Source organism: Leuciscus leuciscus (assembly GCF_965113295.1).
Source record: "Leuciscus leuciscus genome assembly, chromosome: 1".
In the NCBI taxonomy this organism is placed as follows: Eukaryota; Metazoa; Chordata; class Actinopteri; order Cypriniformes; family Leuciscidae; genus Leuciscus; species Leuciscus leuciscus.
The window spans coordinates 42,265,646-42,288,383 of NC_138725.1; the positions used below are offsets into that span (position 1 = coordinate 42,265,646).

General features: G+C 38.0%; 1 protein-coding gene across 6 annotated transcripts in view; it reads left to right on the forward strand.

The window, feature by feature from the left end:
- The window catches only part of col5a3a (collagen, type V, alpha 3a), a 140,770-nt gene that overhangs the window by 64,538 nt on the left and 53,494 nt on the right, over window positions 1–22,738 (forward strand). The window contains exon 1 of one of the 6 annotated variants that reach the window (XM_082149270.1): window positions 15,282–15,926. The exons of the other annotated variants lie outside the window; for them this stretch is intronic. Coding sequence (XP_082005396.1) covers window positions 15,848–15,926 — 79 coding nt within the window. The 5' untranslated portion in view covers window positions 15,282–15,847. Of the gene's footprint in view, window positions 1–15,281; window positions 15,927–22,738 lie in introns of those variants that run through there. 6 annotated transcript variants of the gene reach the window in all.

A 22,738-nucleotide genomic window follows, 5' to 3' on the forward strand; every position in this document is an offset into this window, starting at 1 on the left:
GTTCTATCGTTCTATCGTTCTATCTATCTATCTATCTATCTATCGTTCTATCTATCTATCTATCTATCTATCTATCTATCTATCTATCTATCTATCTATCTATCTCTATCTATCTATCTATCTATCTATCTATCTATCTATCTATCTATCTATCTATCTATCTATCTATCTATCTATCTATCTATCTATCTATCTATCTATCTATCGTTCTATCGTTCTATCTATCTATCGTTCTATCTATCTATCTATCTATCGTTCTATCTATCTATCTATCTATCTATCTATCTATCTATCTATCTATCTATCTATCTATCTATCGTTCTATCGTTCTATCGTTCTATCGTTCTATCTATCTATTGTTCTATCTATCTATTGTTCTATCTATCTATTGTTCTATCTATCTATCTATCTATCGATCTATCTATCTATCTATCTATCTATCTATCTATCTATCTATCTATCTATCTATCTATCTATCTATCTATCTATCTATCTATCTATCTATCTATCTATCTATCTATCTATCGTTCTATCGTTCTATCTATCTATCGTTCTATCTATCGTTCTATCTATCTATCTATCTATCTATCATTCTATCTATCTATCTATCTATCTATCGTTCTATCTATCTATCTATCTATCTATTGTTCTATCTATCTATCTATCTATCTATCTATCTATCTATCTATCTATCTATCTATCTATCTATCTATCTATCTATCTATCTATCTATCGTTCTATCGTTCTATCGTTCTATCTATCTATCGTTCTATCTATCTATCGTTCTATCTATCTATTGTTCTATCTATCTATCTATCTATCTATCTATCGTTCTATCTATCTATCTATCGTTCTATCGTTCTATCGTTCTATCGTTCTATTGTTCTATCTATTGTTCTATCTATCTATCTATCTATTTATCTATCTATCTATCTATCTATCTATCTATCTATCTATCTATCTATCTATCTATCTATCTATCTATCTATCTATCTATCTATCTATCTATCTATCTATCTATCTATCTATCTATCTATCTATCTATCTATCGGGAAGTTTGTTACTGTGATTACACATTCATCCTACTGTGTAGTTCATCCAACACTGCAGATTTAGAGGTTGCATCCCATCAGCATGGGTTTTATCGGTGTGTGTGGGGAAAAAATGACAAGGTGTTAATTGTTTTTGTGAATTTAGCTTTTACAGTAAAATCTCCTTGCTCAGATTTAACCAGTTGCATCTAAATTTGCATAAGGGAAATGGATAGATGAGACGAGGGCTGTGTCTTTTCCCAGCTTTAGGAGAAAGTAGACAGGTGTGTTTGTGTGTGCGTGTGTGTTAGGTAGAAGGACTCAATGGATGAGCCTGAGTGCCTGAGAGGGAGTTTTAGCCTCTAAGCAATCACTCTGGCATCTTACACAGGTTTAGAGAGGGATAAAGAGAAAAGGAGAGTGTGTGCTGAATAAATAAACAGCAGTACAGGCCTCTGCTTGCTGTCTTCACAGCCATTTTCTTTCAGTCTACTTTCATGTGCATATTTCTTTCTCCCAAGCCAGCTTCTCTACATGCAGAATTTACATTTAGAATACATTATTTTTTACTTCGTTTGACTGTTACAGCATTTGGATATGACCTTTGACTTTTCATCTATTACCTATGGCTTTTGTTTGCTCTGTGAGGATGGGTTCCCATAGAACAGAGAAGGAGGAACCAGTGGTTTCCTCGGCTCACTTAGGAAGACTTGTTAGTCTAGTGACAAAGTTTTAATTGAGCAAATCTAGAGGCCCAGGTTAAAAGCTTGACCAAATGTATAATTATCTTATCTTAAACCAAGATGTCAACTGAATATGACAGCTGCATCTTTATTGTGTGGAAAAGAGCATGTTTTTTACATAATAATAAGGTTTCATATAATTGCTTTTTTGTTTAAGGGAAAAAGTTTTAAGCAACATAATGGTGGGTAGATGATGACAGAATTTTCACTTTATAGCACATGATCTGTGGAACTGGATTGGACTGATGACCACAGTGTTTTAGACAAAAACATTTTACCTTCAATAATCATAACTTAATTATCAAAGATAAAAGTATTCCTAAAAATGTATTTCATAAAAAAAAAACAACAACTTTATTTTACTTTATTAAAAAAGTAAATTAAATTAAAGAAATATTGAAATAATGTTAAATAATGGCCAAATATGTAACCCATACTTGGAATTTGTCCCATTTAACCCATTCAAGTAACACCCGGAGCAGTGGGCAGCCATTTACTGCGGCACCCAGGGAGTGATTGGGGGTTAGGTGCCTTGCTCAAGGGCACCTCAGGGTGGAAGAGAGCGCTTTTAGAATCAATCCCGCAACCTTATGGGTTACAAGCCTAACTCTCTAACTATTAGACCACGACCGCCCATACTAATCCTAATACTAATACTTTTCACAGCTGGTTTTCTATCCAATTAATTGTCCTTAGAGTGAGAAATAGTTCTTATGCGTCCACTTTATATAAAAGCACACGAGACTCCAGGCTCCTCTCTCTGGGCAGCTGGAGGCGTGTTAGAGAGACATTCACAAGAATGTTTGCTGCAGGTCAAGAGTGGTGCTTTCTGCTCTTTTGTTTGCTGTCTGCTGACGAGGTGTGGAATGCAAACTTCACAAAAGCAGGGGGAAGAAAAGGGAAGGACAACGAGAAAGAAAAAGAATATGTGCCTTTTAAATAAAGGGAGGCGAGCTCACAGAGAGGGAAGTTGTAGGAAGTGAGCAGACAGACGAGGAGAAACGAAACACATCACTGCATTTGAGTCTAGTCTTGTTCATTGATTTAGCGTCTCATTAAAAAAATGTATCCTGCATGCTAATTATTTCGGGCACCACCACCCTGGTAATTATCAAAATAAACACCATACTGAGAACTCCACTCTCAAACGCAGCAATCCGGACCGAGGCGGAGGTGGAAAAATCTGTTGTGTTGTGACAGCAGGCATTTTCCACATTAAGAATGAGTTGTGCTTCATTACTGGAAGTCTGGTCCTCCTCTTCCTTAAGAATTTTTACTCTTCTTTAAGTGGTATTAAGTGTTTTAATGGGGTCAAAGCAATTACACTGAGGAGCTGTGACTGTTTTTTTCCCCTGCATTGAGCAGTTTATAATTGTACATCTTTGGGCCTTAGGTGCTTGAAGTGTCGGAAAATAAAACTAATGAAATCAAAGATGTTTAATGGAGCAATTTCAGGTGCTTTCTGGGCTTGCAAGTCATTTACAGGATTCAGTCCAGACCACCTCCACACTACACACACACACACACACACACACACACTTCATCCTAAAGATGACCCCTCAATAGCTGTGACATTTTTTTCTTCTCAGACACTTGACGAATGATCGTGAGAAAGTCTGTGTGGGAATTTACCCAGGACTTAAGAAGGACACTGATTGGCTCTTTTAAAACAGATTACGTCATGACAGGCTATTATTCAAACAATTAAGGGATAAAATACAGTAAGCTGATCACTGTTGTTGAATTATTACAGTTTTTTTTTCAACTGCTTACACACAAAATCCTTACTTGTCACACAATTCCTGAAACCTGACACTCAAACCCCATAACCACACACCAAATCTGCAAAAACATAGACCAATTTTTGGCCTTCGACTCAGCTTTCAATTTCATAAAACACTTTTTGCAAACCACAACACACAATTCTCTATATAACACACAAAAATCTAACAGGAAGTATCTTGATTTCCTTTTTCAAACACAACCTATCAAAATGCCACACTAATTCCTCAGTGCCTCACACTAACTCCTCACATGTACAAACACTCATTGCTTTACTTAACACCAACCAGTCATGGCTTTAGAATAAGCCTATAAATAGGCCAAAGGTCAAGTTATAGGTTTTTCGGACTGTGTAATCCTGTATTCACAACCACAATTTTTACTGTTTTTTTTTTACAGTAAAAAAAAAAAAAAAAAAAAAAATTGCTTTCAATCTTGCTTCGTGTTTACCGTGCATTTTTCAACATCTCTCTGCCAATTACTTTCAATCTTGTACAGAAATGTACATAGAAGCTCATGAAAGAAGAGCTTTAGGTTTTGAATAACTGTGTGTATATGATATATCCAAAAAGATAATATTATGGCAAAAGTGTTTGCAACGGAAGACAAATGTCTGCTTTTGAGATGTGTTTGTGATATTTTTAATGCAGTGCTTCATTTAGCAAGAGATGTGAGGCATTTTGCGTGTGCAATTCTTGGATTTGTGTAAAGTTTTGAAAAAAAGAGGCAACTTTTTGAAAATGTGTGTAAGCAGTTGAAAAAAACTGTAGTACCCCAATGTGAGGCAGAGGCTGCTTATCAAATAAATGGATGAAATGTCCATTTTTATTATTTTATCATTATGACAAGAATGTATACAATAAAGTTCACAATTTTGCAGAATGCCTTGACTGACCAATCAGAATCGATTATTTCAGGTAGCCGGGAAATATAAGATGACAGCTTCTCACCAATAAGTTGTTTTATATGTGATTTAATCTGATATGCTGGAGGCAATCTGCTGTGAATTATATATTACCATGTGGCAATATAGCCAGTCAGTAGATCATTGGTCATGTGTAACATATGGAGCTAACTGTAGATATACCAGGAGCATTTCTCTTAGCTGGCTCCCTCTTATTGATTTTTCATCCCATCATGCATTTAAAGTAGTTATGCAACAGTGTGAGCTTACAGAAAATCTGTCATACATCTACAGCTCTCTACAGACCCGTTGACAGTTCTTCCCTCAGGGACACTGGGGCATGCTTGTCAAATCAGCACTTTTCTGATGGGATGAGAAATCAATATGAGATAGTGTTATCGTTGTTTTTTTTTGCAGAACAACACATTTCTATGCTTATAATTTGGATTGTGAAGTTGTGTAAAAAAGTACACTCTAGCATACATTTCACTTATTATTTACTTATTATGGAAATATTAAGTGAAAACTGAATGTTTCAGACACTTAATTGCACCTTATTTGTGAGTTCATGTAGTGTAACAGCGCAGCGCTTCTGTGTTGTACGTCAGCACGTAGGCTCACTATTGGCCGACGCTGGTCACGTGTGTGATGTGTGTGACGTACAACACAGAAGCTCTACGCTGTTACACTACGTGAACTCACGTCAGAGGCCCACACAGAAGAAAATAAATAGTTGAATAAAGTTGTTATTTTAGGGGGTTTTTTCGCACAAAAAGTGTTCTCGTCGCTTGATAAACCTTTGGTTGAGCCACTGTAGTCACTTGGACTATTTTAAACATTGTCTTTTCTAACTTTCTGGCCCGGCAAGTTTCGATCCCACAGAAGCCTATGGAGGAGTGATCCAGCTCTCAGATTTATTCAAAAATATCTTAATTTGTGTTCCGAAGATGAACTAAGGTCTTACGGGGTTGGAACAACATGAGGGTGAGTAATTACTGACAGAATTTTTATTTTTGGGTGAACTAACCCTTGAACCTTGAGAGCTGTAATAGTCAAAAGTTTTCAAGACTTTCAAGACATGTAATACTTATTTCATATGCAAACATGTCAGCCAATCACAGTAGTGGGCGTTTACACTGAAGTCTCAAAGCAGACACGCCCCTTCAAACAGTGTTCAAACCAGAGGCTAGAAAAAATGCCTTTTAGTTCTAAATTATGAAAAAAATGTATGTAAAAATCACACTAACATTATAAGTGCACCCCAGGAAACATAAAATAATAAAATAATGCAGTTCATGACCCCTTTAGGTAGATATATTTAAAATATATTACATTTAAATGTAATATTGAATAATACTCTACAGTTAAAATTATAATCAAACATTTTACATGTGCTTTATGTTGGTCAAAACAATGTGTAATGACAAAAGATAATAAAAAATGTGTTTTGAAGTAAAACTTTTAATTTGTCAAATTCATCCTTTGAAAACAGTTCATAATAACATAATTATTTTCTTCTGTTATAATCTTTATGTTTGCAATATTTTTGGGGGGATTTATAATTTAAGTAATGCCAAAACATTGTAAGACATTGTGAAAATGTATCACAGTGAATTATATAACAGGATTATATTATCTACGGGTGAAAAGACTCCCATCGAGAAAAGATTAATATCAAATACATTTTTTTTTTCTCCTCAAAATCCCTCAAATTATGTTTTGGCAGCAGTGGAGACTCCGTCGCTTTATTGCACTGAAACATCAGATGCATATTTGACTCTTTTGAACAGATTGCTGTCCTGTCCCGGCATGTTCCACCTTTGTGAAGCATAAAAGAAAGCAGTTGTAATCCCCAGATGTTCAGATCAACCCTCACTTTCTCTTTCTGTGGTTAATGGGATTAATTCTGTGGGAATATTCGCCTCTATAATGTCTCACCTGCATCATTCCGCAAGTTCTTCTCTTATCTGAGGTTTCCTGCAGTGACTGTCTCCAATCTGTACCATCAGTGCTCATGGAGACTCCGTAAAAGCACTTTACTCAAGTGCCTGTCAGACGTACGTCACTGATATGACCTCAAGATGGAGAAAGATGGAGAAGTGCAGTCAAGATGCAGATTCTTTATCACACTCTATGGGTGGTTTCTCTTCAAGGAAATCTAGAATGGTTTCATTCCCTGCCAGCTCTTATATCTGCTGTGGGTTTCTGATCTGTTACACAAGACTAATTTGTGTCGAGGCACAGATGTGCTTTAATGTAACGCCGTGGTGCGCCATATGTTTCATGAACGTCCAGGGTAGACAAAAGCGGCTGTCGCATTTCAATGATTCATGCAAACAGAGAAAGTGCCAAATGCAACATGAAGCCTATAAACACAATATAAATGCACAGCTCTCTGTTTGTGAAATTAGAGTACCACAGGCCTTTAGCGCATGAATTATGTGTTGATCTACACTCTTACTCTCAGCAAGGTCCTTTCACAACTTAATCATTAACATATGGCCTGAAGAGACATTGGTTTTGATGACTTTCAGCTTCTAGACAATTACTCATTTGAGTAATGCATTTATATAAACAGCCATTTCAAAGTCATTGCTGCAAATTTTAAGAAGTGTTTTTTAGAAACTAGAAACTTACGTTAGAAACTTTTGTTTGGGTGTTGTAAATTGAATATGTGAAGTGATTCTCAAAGACTTCTGTGGAGTGGGATTGGGTCTCATATAAAAGAGTGAGATGAAGTTCGTTTTATAGATTTCTTTTTTAAACCAAAAGGAATGAAAAATGGCAAAATAATATATCATTATTGAATGTGTCCCTTTTTGAAAAAGAAGTACACTTTAGCATAATTCAAAAAAGTTACAAATTACAGAAACAATACCTGAACTGAATGTAGTTTTTGGACACTTAATGGCATGTTAGTTGCAATTAAATGAAAATGTATAATAGTTTGAATTTATATAAAATACAAATGTTACATGTAATTTCTTATTTACTTATATTGTCTTTGGAATGTGGATAAAGTGTACCACTGAATATACTGACAAACATTTATGGTAAACTAAAATATACTTAAATACTTATCGTTCTGTCTATCTATCTATCTATCTATCTATCTATCTATCTATCTATCTATCTATCTATCTATCTATCTATCTATCTATCTATCTATCTATCTATCTATCTATCTATCTATCTATCTATCTATCTATCTATCTATCTATCTATCTATCTATCTATCTATCTATCTATCTATCTATCTATCTATCTGTCTGTCTGTCTGTCTGTCTGTCTGTCTGTCTGTCTGTCTATCTATCTATCTATCTATCTATCTATCTATCATTCTATCTATCGTTCTATCGTTCTATCTATCGTTCTATCTATCGTTCTATCGTTCTATCTATCGTTCTATCCGTCTGTCTGTCCTTCTGTCTTTCTATCCATCCATCCATCCATCCATCCATCCATCCATCCATCCATCCATCCATCCATCCATCCATCCATCCATCCATCCATCCATCCATCCATCCATCCATCCATCCATCCATCCATCCATCCATCCATCCATCCATACATACATACATACATCCATACATACATACATACATACTAAAGCAAATGTAGTACTTGATTATAATTTGAACTGTATTGTTTTTCAATATTACATAATTATTTGAAGTTACAGTTTTTCTCCATTGGTTTGGCTCATTTCTTGAAACAGAAATTACATTCTCAAAAATCTAAGATCATTTGGGAAAACAGTGTTACAGTTCAGCACAACACTATAGCTCACTTGCAAAAGCTCATATCTTTCCCAAAACTGTTCACTCATGCTTCAAAACTAAATTTCCTTCTCATTTAAACAGTCAGTGCCCCCAAAATGCTTCGTCCCTTTGGCATTGTGTAAGCACTGCAAGTCAAAATGTTTAGATGTTTTGTCACTATGGCAGAGGACCATTGAAATATCCCTCATGTCCACCTTTCAGTCTTAGCCCAGTCCTTCATTGACAATGGTTACTGTACTGTTTTTTGTCTAGCTAACAGAATACAATTGTGTATAAAACTGAAAAAAAGAAATGGGATTTTAGGGTAAGAGTATCCTCCTAGGTTTGACATCACACTGCACTCATACTGCCAAGGAAATTGTAACCATTATCATTCACACACATAAAGTAACTTCCATACATCAGAGTAAAAAGAAAATGTATACAGCATAATATACTGAACACACAAACAAAAAACAATGAAAATTAAGCAGCCTACAGTGCTGTAAATAAAGCTGGAGTTTCACAACTAACAGTTCTTCACTGGTCGCTGTCCTCACCCTCCCTTTCCTGGCCACCGTCCTCCTCACCCTCCTGGCCATCCACACGCTGCTGTCTGTCTGGCCACAGATTCTCGTCCACATCACAGCGTATATTCTCCCTTGCGATGCAATGAGGGAAGAAACGGCGTGCATGTCGCAACCATCCCCTACACTGATCTCCTGTAATATCCGCACATGGAGCAGGGACCTCTGATCTTGAGCCCGATGCTCATACACTCTCCACCTCCAAGCGGAGAAATACTCCTCAATAGGATTGAGGAAAGGAGAGTAAGGTGGTAGGAACACCATGACCATCCTTGGATGAGTAGTGAACCAGGCCCTGATGAGCGGGCCATGGTGGAAATTCACATTGTCCCATACAATGACATATTGTGGTAGGTGAGGCCCTACGAGACCTCTCTCATTTTCAGGGATCAAATCAAAATGAAGGCGGTCCAAGAAGATGAGGAGCTTCTGTGTATTGTATGGGCCAAGACTGGGGATGTGAGTGGCCACACCATTCTCAGATATGGCAGCACACATAGTTATATTGCCCCCTCGCTGGCCTGGGGCCCGGTGGCCAATAATATTTTTTTTATATATATATATATATATATATATATATATACATATATGGTATTCATGGTATTATGTACTTGACTAATTTTGACAATTGAACAGACTATTGTGCATGTGATGACTTATACAATGAAATGACGCTGACACGTTTTGGAGCGAACAACCATTAGACTGAGAATCAACAATCAGTTTAGATCAACAAGATCTATTCACTTGGAAATTGTGCTAAATGTAGGCTACCTGTACTTAATCATTTGCAAAGATGTACTGAGACATTGAGACATGTACTTAGACATTTGCAATTTGATGAAATGAATGAGAAATTCAATTCTGTTGTGAACAATTGCCAAGTGGTTTGGAGGTTTGTCCATGTTGTTTTGAGAATGTCATTTCTGTTTCAAGAAATGAGCCAAACCAATGGAGAAAAACTGTAATATATTTAAACTAAATTGCAACTTTGTCTTTACAAATGAGTAATTACACATATATTTAAATAGACATATGAGCTTTGAGCAACATGAGAGTATAGATGATGATAGACTTAAAGCAAATTATCGGTGACTTGATTGGACAGACCAAATTTAGACATGTGAACATATGCTTTCTGTCACTTAGACAACCCCTTTTTGCATCAACAGTAATCGTGGAAGTTAAGATGCATACTTTTTTGGAAATTCTTTTCAAAATTGCATCCAAAAATCTGAGGGGGGATGTGCATCAGTTTGAAATGGCATGATGGTGATGGATATTTTGTTTGAGAGTATCCATCTTGAATCATCCATCTGAATCCGTCTGACTGAAACTCACTGCGAGAATTTGGAATTTCTCACTTTCTGCTTAAACGACCAACTTCATTCTTGGTAACTATCTGCTAAAACCACAAGGAATGCAGGTCTAACTTATGAGAGCCTAAACTGAAGTGTGTGTGAGGGTATAGAGTTTACGCAAAGGATCAGTTGGGATCTGTAAAGATATCTGAATATCTCAGTGGCTCTTGTGTCTTTTGTTCCCTTTGTGCACTTCCCAAAATCATCCCATGTTTATCTTCACACCCACAGGGCTGATTATCCCTTCGACTAGATTTTTTAATGAATCTGAGAAAGGCCCCTTTTCACTGAACATTAGGATTTTTGTATTGCAATTTTTTAGGCTCCTTGAGCCAATCAGAAGTCACACATTTTTGATGTATGTCAGTGTTGTTGGGTAAGTTACACTTAAAAAAATTTATTAATTACTAGCTTAGATATTCAACAGTGTAATTAGATTACTGTACTAATTACTCTCTCTAAAAAGTATTGGATTACTTATTACTAATTACTTTATAAGTCCCATATCAACATCGACCAGTTGAACAATACAAGGATAGACATGAAACTGCTCTTTTAATTCTTTCAAATAAACAATATAAAATTGCATAAATTATTCTTGAACTGACCAAAGTATTTAAAGGGAGAAGGTTATATTGAAAACATACATTTTAATATTTTTATGTTAAATCTACTATTGTATTATATAGTATTGTTCTATAGTCTATATTCAATGCATTGCCTCAGAACTAACTGTAAATAAATTATAGAAAATTAAGATTAATCCATTAGTTTACTATTTCAAGGGCAAACAGTAATTATTACGTAATACATTACACCCAACACTGATGTATGTTTTTGGTATTTTTCATGAATAATTCGTAATAATCAGAGATAGACACATGAAAAGTGACCTGATTTCCTGTGAAAAGACAAATATGTACAAGGCCGTGCTGTGATGGGGCTGCAGGACACAACTGAGAGAAAATAAAGAAAAGAGAGCTTGTTATGTTTTATAGTGTGTCCCACGCTTGTGTTCTGTGTTTTTTTTCCCAAGGAGGAAAGCTGTCAGATGAAGAGCATCACTTTTCCTACTTTCTTGTTTTTCTCTTCAAACTTTGAGTGCTGGCTCATCCACAAAGGTCTGTCATATAGCCTGGGTTATGGTGATGTCAGCTCCATTAATTATTGTCAATTAGAGGAATCTATCTCGTAAAGGCTTGTCAGTCTGCGAGTCCAAACCAAAGCCGCCGCAGAATTTTTGGCCTAAGTGCCTCAACGGCCCTGCAAATATAAGGCAATATAAAAAGGATATATTGTGTCAAAGAAGGAAGGCCCCAGTGGGCTTTCCCCCCTTTTTTCTATGCAAAACATCTCAGCCTTGACATGCAACAAAAAAAGCACATGAAATATTTTTTTCACACTCTGCTTAGACATGATCTGCCGTGTGGAATGTTGATATGTTGAGGAGAATTGAGTAAAGGATATGTAGCCTATAAACACTATGTAATCTAATGGTATGTCAGGATAAATACTAGTGTCATTTTGGAGGGGCCCAGGGCCACCTTGTGAGGCATCATGGAGTCATGATCTTGTTGCAGTAGTTGCTGGGGGTGCATTGTTATTCTGTGAGGACAGAGATCAGCAGATAACCTCTCCACTGGTCCCACTACGCTTCATTAATCTACCAAAGGTGTTCAAGTTCTCATTCTTGTATTACTAAATGAAGTTCAAGGCTTGGACACACCTATGGGGTAAAATCTAATTAGTTGGTCTTACTTAAAAAATGTATTTTCAAAAAAATATATACATCCATAATAAAAAATAATCCATACAGCTCCAGGGTGGTAATAAAGGCCTTCTGAAGTGAAGCCATGGGTTTTTGTAAGAAACATGTATATTTAAAACTTTATTAGCTATAATAGAGCTTCCAGCAGAAAGCCGTTGTAAATTACTCAACAAACATACACCTGTGACCGCATTACATTAGTATTACTGCGCAACTGCCATATGTGATTCTATGTTGCTGCATGTGTTGCTTGGCAACCTCTTTGGAACTACATTGGTTGGCGGAGGAATACATGTGTTATAACGTTATATTTTTTGTTGCTGGTGTTTATTTTAGGAATAAAATAAATACAGTGGGGAGAACAAGTATTTGATACACTGCCGATTTTCCAGGTTTTCCTACTTACAAAGCATGTAGAGGTCTGTAATTTTTTTCATAGGTTAACTTCAACTGTGAGAGACGGAATCTAAAACAAAAATCCAGAAAATAACATTGTATGATTTTTAAATAATTAATTTGCATTTTATTGCATGACATAAGTATTTGATCACCTACCAACCAGTACGAATTCCGGCTCTCACAGACCTGTTCATTTTTCTTTAACTAACTAAGCCCTCCTGTTCTCCATTCATTACCAGGGGGTCAATCCAGCGCTTGAATTCCGTACCACCCCCGGGAGCCGCCATTGGCTAACAAGCCTTCACCTGCTGTTAGCATCCCATTGACTCCCATTCATTTTGGCATCACTTTGACAGCGAATAACTTTACATCTGAGGCGTTTAAAGACTCAATTTGTCCATTGTTTATTTCTAAAGAAACACGACAATGTATAAAAGGCTCCATTACCTTGTATCTTACGTTATGGCCCCGTAAAAACTGTTTTTGTAAAAGTAGGCTAACGATTGCGTCATAACCACGCGACTCTCTGGAAATGACCGTATAGACAGGAGGAGAAGCTCGCAGTCAATCGGGGGGACGTGGAGGCATAAAGTCAAGGGAGAAGCCCATAGAGAGTCATAAAGTTGCTCCTAACTCATGGACAGCTCCTACTCACGCTCTCTGTCTCTGCAAGATTCGGAAGGGAATGATTCAGATTTCGCTTGGCACAGCTACTAGAAGACTTACAATTGTCAGACAAGTTGCTCACGTCACATCCACGTCGTCAAGCTCAGTTTGAGTCTGCGCAGTACGCTCAGCCATCAGGAAGTGAATGCTTCTAATGTGCTTCACTTTTCTCCGTTGGAACCTATTGGGTCGCTGTGTCCAGTTTATATACTGTCTATGCTCATTACCTGTATTAACTGCACCTGTTTGAACTCGTTACCCGCATAAAAGACACCTGTCCACACACTCAATCAAACAGACTCCAACCTCTCCACAATGGCCAAGACCAGAGAGCTGTGCAAGGACATCAGGGATAAAATTGTAGACCTGCACAAGGCTGGGATGGGATACAGGACAATAGGCAAGCAGCTTGGTGAGAAGGCAACAACTGTTGGCACAATTATTAGAAAATGGAAGAAGTTCAAGATGACAGTCAATCTCCCTCGGTCTGGGGCACCATGCAAGATCTCAATGATCATAAGGAAGGTGAGGGATCAGCCCAGAACTACACGGCAGGACCTGGTCAATGACCTGAAGAGAGCTGGGACCACAGTCTCAAAGAAAACCATTAGTAACACACTACACCGTCATGGATTAAAATCCTGCAGCGCACGCAAGGTCCCCCTGCTCAAGCCAGCGCATGTCCAGGCCCGTCTGAAGTTTGCCAATGACCATCTGGATGATCCAGAGGAGGAATGGGAGAAGGTCATGTGGTCTGATGAGACAAAAATAGAGCTTTTTGGTCTAAACTCGACTCGTCGTGTTTGGAGGTAGAAGAAGGATGAGTACAACCCCAAGAACACCATCCCAATCGTGAAGCATGGAGGTGGAAACATCATTCTTTGGGGATGCTTTTTTGCAAAGGTGACAGGACGACTGCACCGTATTGAGGGGAGGATGGATGCGGCCATGTATCGCGAGATCTTTGCCAACAACCTCCTTCCCTCAGTAAGAGCATTGAAGATGGGTCGTGGCTGGGTCTTCCAGCATGACAACGACCCGAAACACACAGCCAGGGCAACTAAGGAGTGGCTCCGTAAGAAGCATCTCAAGGTCCTGGAGTGGCCTAGCCAGTCTCCAGACCTGAACCCAATAGAAAATCTTTGGAGGGAGCTGAAAGTCTGTATTGCCCAGCGACAGCCCCGAAACCTGAAGGATCTGGAGAAGGTCTATGGAGGAGTGGGCCAAAATCCCTGCTGCAGTGTGTGCAAACCTGGTCAAGAACTACAGGAAACGTATGATCTCTGTAATTGCAAACAAAAGTTTCTGTACCAAATATTAAGTTCTGCTTTTCTGATGTATCAAATACTTATGTCATGCAATAAAATGCAAATTAATTACTTAAAAATCATACAATGTGATTTTCTGGATTTTTGTTTTAGATTCCGTCACTCACAGTTGAAGTGTACCTATGATAAAAATTACAGACTTCTACATGCTTTGTAAGGGGGAAAACCTGCAAAATCGGCAGTGTATCAAATACTTGTTCTCCCCACTGTATTAAAATGAATATTTTTATGGAGTATGCCCCTTGAAGCCGTGTTTTACAGTGAATTTAGAACAGCGAGAGGCGTCTAAGCTTACATCGCGTCGTACTCTTGTAAAATGTAATGTTGTGTTTCGCAATAAGTGTTATTTAGAACAACTGTTGGATTTTACAGTGTGGCATTTCTCCTGCGAGTTTCATGAAAATGCTTCAATGTAACCACTTTTGCCAACAGAACAGAAATAATAAATAATAATAATTCATTTTATTAATGCGCGCCTTTCAATACACTCAAGGACATCTTACAAACAATAAAATACATGAACAATAAATATAAACATGAACAAAACAATTTAATAAAAATACACAAAGGCTATGTCAATCAGAATAAACTAATCAAAAAAAAAATATTTTTAAGACATGATTTAAAAATTGAAAGACTAGAACTATTTCGTATGTCTTGGTCTTGAGGTAAGGTATTCCAAAGACTCGGAGCAGTAACAACTAAAGCTCTACATCCCATGGTGGTCCAACGAGAGATGGTATAACTAGAGTCGCAGTAGAAGAAGACCTAGATCGAGGTGAATACTCATGAAGTAGTTCACACAAATATGAAGGGGCTAGATTATGGAGAACCTTATAAGTGAAAAGTACAATTTTAAATTGAATGCGATAGCCAATGGAGTGTCAAAAACCTGCTGACAGAGTAGCCTATACGATTTGTATTAATCTTATTTATTCTTTTGAGTTTCTGAATAAAATAGCTATTTATTCACAGCTGGGAAAGCTGGTTTGCTGGTCTTAGCTGGTTTAGGCTAGTTATTGCATTTTAAAGATGGCCTGACCAACAGACAAGGATCCAAAACCAGTAAGACCAGACTTGGACCAGTAAATCAGTATATCAGCTATAGTTTAAGATTTTTTATTTGTTTCTGTTACTTTAAAACTTCACTGTATTACTACATTAGGTTTTATTATGGTATAAACACAAGCAACGTCATATCACATCCAATTTCTGACACGTGTCCTATGGGGGCACCGTTAAACATTGGAGTCTGGAGATAAACGCATCATTGGAGGGAGAGGAGGGGACGTGGGAGAAAGTTTGGAAAGTAGTGAGAGGAGGCAGAAACTGAATGAGAGGGACAGAGCTTGGAGGAGAGGAGGATACTCAGAGAAAAAAAGCCTCTCCATCTTGTGCAACTACAGACCGGAGCACTTGTCTCTTTCATTCTCTCTTCGCATATGGCTTGTGGGCTTTCTCAGTCGTAATATCCTGGTGTCGTTAAAGCGCGTGAGTGGAGGTAACGGGTCCTGAACATGGGGCGGCTGAAGGACACTGCGGTCTGCGCGATTGTACCGCTTCTTCTCTCTCTGTGTACCACAACGACGCAAACAGGTAAACTAGCCTACATAAAAACTTAAGACAATTTTTCACTTGTGCTTTTAGCCTTTTCATAATACTTTTAAACCTTGGGACATGGCATACTTATCTCCTGTGCACTTGTTACAGATGCCGAGTCAATAGCATGTTTTAGAAAAGTTGTGCAGAATGTGTTGTTATCGTGTGCTCGTGAATTTGCGCGCATCGCTTAGATTTTTTCCCCCTTAATCATTTTATAACGAGCTTGTGGGGGAAGCTTGAGATAAATGTTGAATATTCATTGTTCCGCCAGTTTGAACTTGTTCATTGAGTTTCAGGATGACTGACAGCCGCTAATGCGCTTTAAATTTCCCAAAAGAAGCTGATTTCCAACATACTACTCCACTTACTCATAGTTTAGACTGCATATTACTTTTTGCGTGATTAATTCGGTGCTTTGCAGCTGTCTTAAGTATTAAATTACAGAATAGGCTACAATTAACAAACAAACAAACAAACAAACAAACAAACGAACAAACAAACGATTACGCTTTCCAATAATATTTCAAATTAAACTTTTTTTTTTATGGAATGTTTGTATTTTTTTGCCAATCCAAAAAACAAAAAAACAACAAAAAAACATACCCCTTCATGACTACATAACCCCACCCTAATTTTTTCCCCCTAACAATTTTAGAATTCGTTACTCAGTCTCACATTAACTACACTGTCTGCACAATCTTTGTGTGTCCAGAAGAAGTACACTGGGAAGTCTGATCAGATGTGACATTTCAATTTTTTTTTTTAACTGATTTTGGTTAGCTATATATCAAATTAAACTCACATACTTGCTGATTCAGATGATACTAGTTCTGTAATTTAACATCCATCACTATGTACAAAGACTTCTACTGTCACCTTAGGAAGGTAGTAGTCATGTGCATGTGACCCATCTAATAGGTCAAACTGATGGTGTAACAATTCACAACACTGTCCTGTCTTTGCTTTTTCATCCCTTTATGCTCTATTAGGGTAATATCATTAATCAGGTGTAGTTACATAGTTGGAATAGTCAAGGAAGGGAATTCTGTCGTGTTTGAGTTTACTCGTGACCCATGTCGGTTTGCTGTGAAACAGTTTAACGTTGACTTGAGACACACAGGTGAATGAGTGCTTACTGACCTACTCCAGTAGATTAAAATTCCTGTTGGGCGGTTGGCCAACTGTGCTATTGTACAAATGTAGAATATATGTCAACACCATAACCCCAGACCAGGCTGCGTAGAGATGTGGGCAATTGAAAAATGGTTTTGTATTGTGTAGTAACTTATTCTATTATATTGATTTATTAATTATGATTTATAAAAAAAATATAGTCAAATATCATAATTGCAAGGTTTTGGTGATCTCTTATGTGTATGACAAGCATAACAATAGTACACAAGACATGCTGCTATTATGTTTGGTGTGGAAAGGTCAGTGGCATGTTTATAGTGATTACGTATAGAGCATATAATCACTGCCTTTTCTAAATGTGGTGCAGTGCATCTAAGTTACTGACACTCACATGTATCTTTAAGTGAGGGGTGGTACAACCTGTATAGGCATAAACATTAAGCCTGCAAATAAAGTAAAAAAAAAATAAAAAAAAAATGGAACAAAGAAACATTATGATATGAAAGGACATATGATATGATTAAATTTATTGATATTTGATCATGTGACTTTTTTTTTTTACAGACAGTCTGATGTTCTTGCTTTCATTGAAACTTGATATGTTCTTGATCACCTCAAATCATGCTGGAGAACAAGATCGTCAGGTTTTACACAAACTTGTGCAGTTCATGCAGCTTGAGTGCTGCTGGAAGATATCGATAAATGGGCAGATTTTTTAATTGCAGTCAATATCCCTTAAATGTAGGGTAGGCAATTCTCAGAGAGGCTAGCAATAGTGAGCTAGCTTTGAAAGCATAAGATCCCACCCTCCCTTCAGAGCGTCTCCAAAGCCACGCCTCCTTCAAAACACATGAACACACACAGCAGGGAGCAAAACAAAAGCGGCACGACTCGAGAGACGGCGTTAAACTACCTCATGTCTCAAAGCACATTACATTACAATAATAATGAACATAAACAATTTAAAGAGCTCTGACTTGTACCACCTGACTGCTGCAGATGAAGAGTGATGTCTGTGTGAGCAGGTGCACGGAGGTATGGAAATACCAGTCCGATCTCATGAAAGTGCATATCTATAGCACAAATTTTATTTCTCGTGGCATTTATACGCCAAAAACTACTTAACATAGTGATTGCTATCAGGATGTGAAGAGACTTTCAACCAGCATAACGAAAAATGTTTCTGGAACAAATTGCCTTTAAAATGAATATTCCTTATAAATGTTGATCAGGTCAGATAAGTCAGACTTCATCTCGGTATGAAAGGCATTTTCAGAGATGTAAGGAGATGCGAGATGCACAGCCTTAGTGGTCTCACTCCTGTCTGGTGCAACAGTGGATCCTGATGACGGAGCAGGATGTGGTTAGTTGAGTCAGCTGTCGGGTATTTGCCTGATCACCCCGAGAAAGTCTGGTGTGAGTTTCATGTGTTTAACCTTAGGACTTTAGAGCCACAGTTTGTTGTCATGTCTGACATGGAGAACAAAGGCAATTTTTCTGTTTGTGATTCTTCTTTCTCTCTTCCTCCCCATATTTATATCCAATCTATCTGTCCCATCTTCATCAAAGGCCTTTAGTTCTAAGAGGACTATTTCCGATGTCGCATCTTCTCTTTATGGTTATCATGTGTTACCATATGCCTGTTCGTGCCTCCCACTCTGCCGCCCCCGATCCTCACCTTTCACACGGCCTGTTTGGGATCTCCTGCAGTAGAGCAGCCATGCATGTTCCTTTTGATCCCACTGAACAAACAAATACATGAAACAGTATGGATGAGAATATTTAAAGACAAGAGGCCAATGAGTATGGGAGTTTCCATTCAAAAGAGCCCTTTCTTTCTCTAAACAGACATGCCTCCCTGCTGCTGATGAACTTGGGCCAATTGTGCTGCTGTGCAAAATGTGTCATCCATCCAATAACAATACAAACATCTGGCTCACAGAAGCAGAGCTCCATGTTCTTTTCTATATGGCCATATACTGTATTTTGCATCAAAGGCCTTATGATCCTTTAAGAGGAGTGATGTTCTTATGTACATCATGATACTCATCTCCTCTCCTGCTGCTTTCCACCAAAATTCCCAATTCAGTTCACTTTGTGGCCATATTCATAACTACCTGAGGCAACTATTTCTAGTCATGCAGCTCCTGTATTCTTGAACGGGGAAAGATTAAATAAAAAAATAAATCTGACAGCAATTGTAAATTCACTCACGAGATTACAGCAATAGCAAACAACAACCATCCAATCAATTCCCCATGGACAAAATCAAGTCCCGGCCTACATTTTTTCTAGTTTGAGAAGCCATTTCACTCAGATACTGTATACATCACAATAAAGAAGAAAAGTTTCATGCTGACTTTAACTAACATGGGACTACAGTCACATTTAACTTTGCGATTTCTCCCATTCATATATGTATGAGTGGCCTGTCTCTGCTATAATGTCTCAATTTCCACTCTTTAAAGAGACAATAGTGTTTGATCCGATTCTGAAATTGTGAAATTTCAATTAGATAGGCAAAGATTGTCATTTGCTTATCAAAGATCAGTTAGATAATCAAAGATTTCAGAACATCTAGGGACACCAAAGGGAGTTTGAAAAGGGATTCTTGTTGAACACTGTTTGTCAAACCTGAAATCACACCATAGCTTGAGTCAAGCCCAAAATATACTTCACGCGCACAGTTGTCCGTATAGCGTTTCAAAGCATCCATTTATAGTATACGTGCACACAGGCGGTTGTGATGGAATTTTTAAAAACTAACCATAACTAAAAAAAAAAATGTACTTACAGGCCTAACATTTAACAATTGAGAACAAAATGTATCAAGATTGGTGTGTCGAAATATTGGAAACTTTGAGACAATGGCTAGTTATTCAAATATAATAGCCCCATGACATACCCCATGGTTTTGACGATTCGGATGATTTTGATTGAAATTGGCTTTGCCAGGAACAGAGGGAGTAGGTGAATGCTGTTTTGCACAACATTTAACCAATTAAATTAAAGGATGATCATGAGTAACATGTCATGTTATTTTGACTGTGCTATGATCTCTATCCTATATAAACTGCTGTATTCTTCTTTGCTGGAAATTCCGAACATGATGCCAAATGCAGATTTTATACTAAATCTGATTATATGTAGTGCATTTTTAGTAGTGCATTGCAAAGCATTTTTCTGTTAGTCAGAGTGATGAATCCATATGACCAAGTTGAACCAGTTACTAAATCTGCGTGGGGAAATCTTTCCACTTCCGATCTTGTGGAAACTGGATTTTGCCCACAAAAATCCGCTAAACAACGGTAAATGTAACCGCACCTTTACTTATAACTGTTCATTATGGAATCCACAGTAACTGCCTAATGGAAAGCTTTGTCTGATGTGCCAGTGCGCTTGCGTATCTTAGACAAGGAGGGTTTGTGTGTTTTAATGTGTAAACTGGGGTGGCAGTGTTCAGTCAGGGATATACTGTGGAGGTGCAGGTGTTTCCTTTGTGGTCCCACGTACAGTGGGCCCGGCTGGAAGTCTCGCAGTGAGCAAATATCACAGAACCAACTTTACAGTCAAAGGAATGTGAGACTGATGTGTAATGATGCTCAGCTCCCTGGCACAATAGTGTCATCCACTCAGCAGCTCCCAGACTCTAAGTGCGTTGGATACAGTATCCCACTGTGCTCCACAGCATCGTCTCTAAGCCCACATGCTGTTCCCACTGCCATCAAAAATTCAACTCATAGAGAAATAGAAGATTCGGCAAAGGTTCTTTTATTTTCAGCTGGGGATCTGGTTGCATGTTGCGCAAAATTAAATGGTATTAAACAATCTCGTTCCGTTCAAACTGTGGGTTTAGTGGAGCATGACTCCAAAAGGGGAAGAGTTCGCTGCTGTGGTGGGGGAGATTCCAGGTTTTTCCTAACAGCATCCAGCCACCAGTCTGAACGACTTCCAAACGTTAGCGATAACATGAAACAGACCCGGACTCAAATCTCAATCACGTTTATGCTCCAAGCTCACAAACGTTTTTGTTGAGCAGTTTGTCCATCTGTTTCTTTTAGCGTTAGTCCATTGGGGAGATACCAGTTGATTATTTCCATGCATTAAACCACCATCCTACGCTTTCTTGGAGAAGTATGAACAAACAAAACAGTATGTTGAAAGACAAACGATGTTAAATAGGACCCAACACTGCACAGAAGGAAATTTGAGATTTGAACTGTGTTTTTTTGTTTGTCTAATGTGGAAAGAGTGTTAAAGTGTGTGACCGTGGCTGAGGGGTGGTGGGCTGGGACAGCGTTTCTCGAGTGCCTTTGGGGCATGTCTGAGCTGTTTTGTTCCATCTCTCCTCGCTTCAATGCTCCTGCTGTCTATAGGGTTTGGCTCCAGCCTCCAGGCCTCTTGAGGTCAGGGGTCAAGACCAGTAATTCAATTATATCCAACCTCAGGGTGATGAATGTTGTTTGTCACAGATTTAGACACAGAAATATGTCCGGCTCCGCTTGTATGTAACATTACAATAGTGTTTCATATCAAGTTAAACTTCATGGACTGCTGGAGTCATTATCACAGTGTGATAAATATTCCTGTGGTCTTGAATCAATGTGGGAGGATAAACCCTGACTGACGTAGGCATAATTTGTGGGTGGGATGGGTGGGACGTCCCCACCACTTTATGATTCATCTCGTGGTACGGCTGTACCTAATACAAAAGAAGCATCACTAGTTGACTGTGAGAGTATTCGTTTTGTTTGTTTGTTAAATAAGAAGTGTTCTGGCGTTGGAATGTGTTGTTTTTGAAATCAAGTTGAGTATTCGTAAAAACAAGCAGAATTATCTGCCAGTGGGGTTAGGAAAATAATCTTGTTTTAAGATTATTAAAATAATAAAAATCTTGAAACAAGATTATTTTCCTTACCCCACTGGCAGATAATTCTGCTTGTTTTAAGCAAAAACTCACTTAATTTTGATTAAATCTCCCTTAAAACAGGACATAATATCTTATGTCATTTTACTCATCTAGTAAATACATCTTGATTTAAGAATTTTTAGATATTTGGACTGGAAACAAGACAAAAATACTTAGTAAGAAAAGCATTTTTTGCAGTGTTGCCACTGTTATCAGTGGCGGAAGGCAACTGTGCTCTCTTAGTGGATTGTGCCAGACAAGTGCTTCAATCTATTGCTTAACATCATTGCAGAGACTCTATTTGTTCAAATTAAATCACAAAACAAATTGCACACAAACATGTCCCTACTCTTGATATGCAATCAGTGATGAACATCTTTGGTTTTAAAGATTGTATCAGCGATTTCAGGCCCAAAAAAGACCCAAACATAAATGATCACATTCATCTAATCTTTCCTAACGATCCGCTAGCTGCCCGCCCCATAAGCAGGCCGTCAAAAAACCACGTCTCTGTAGGCAGCCTAGGCTTTGAGATCTGTACAGAAAAACAATTGGTTTCACCAACCACTCAAAACCAAAATAAATAGTGTTCCAACCAATCACCGACAGGGGGTGGTTGTTGTGAGGTTTTGCGCTCGTGACTCCGACTTCGCGTGCAGCCGTGCATGAGCGCAAAACCTCACAACACCCTCCCCCTGTCGGTGATTGGTTGGAACACTATTTATTTTGGTCTTGAGTGGTTGGTGAAACCAATTGTTTTTCT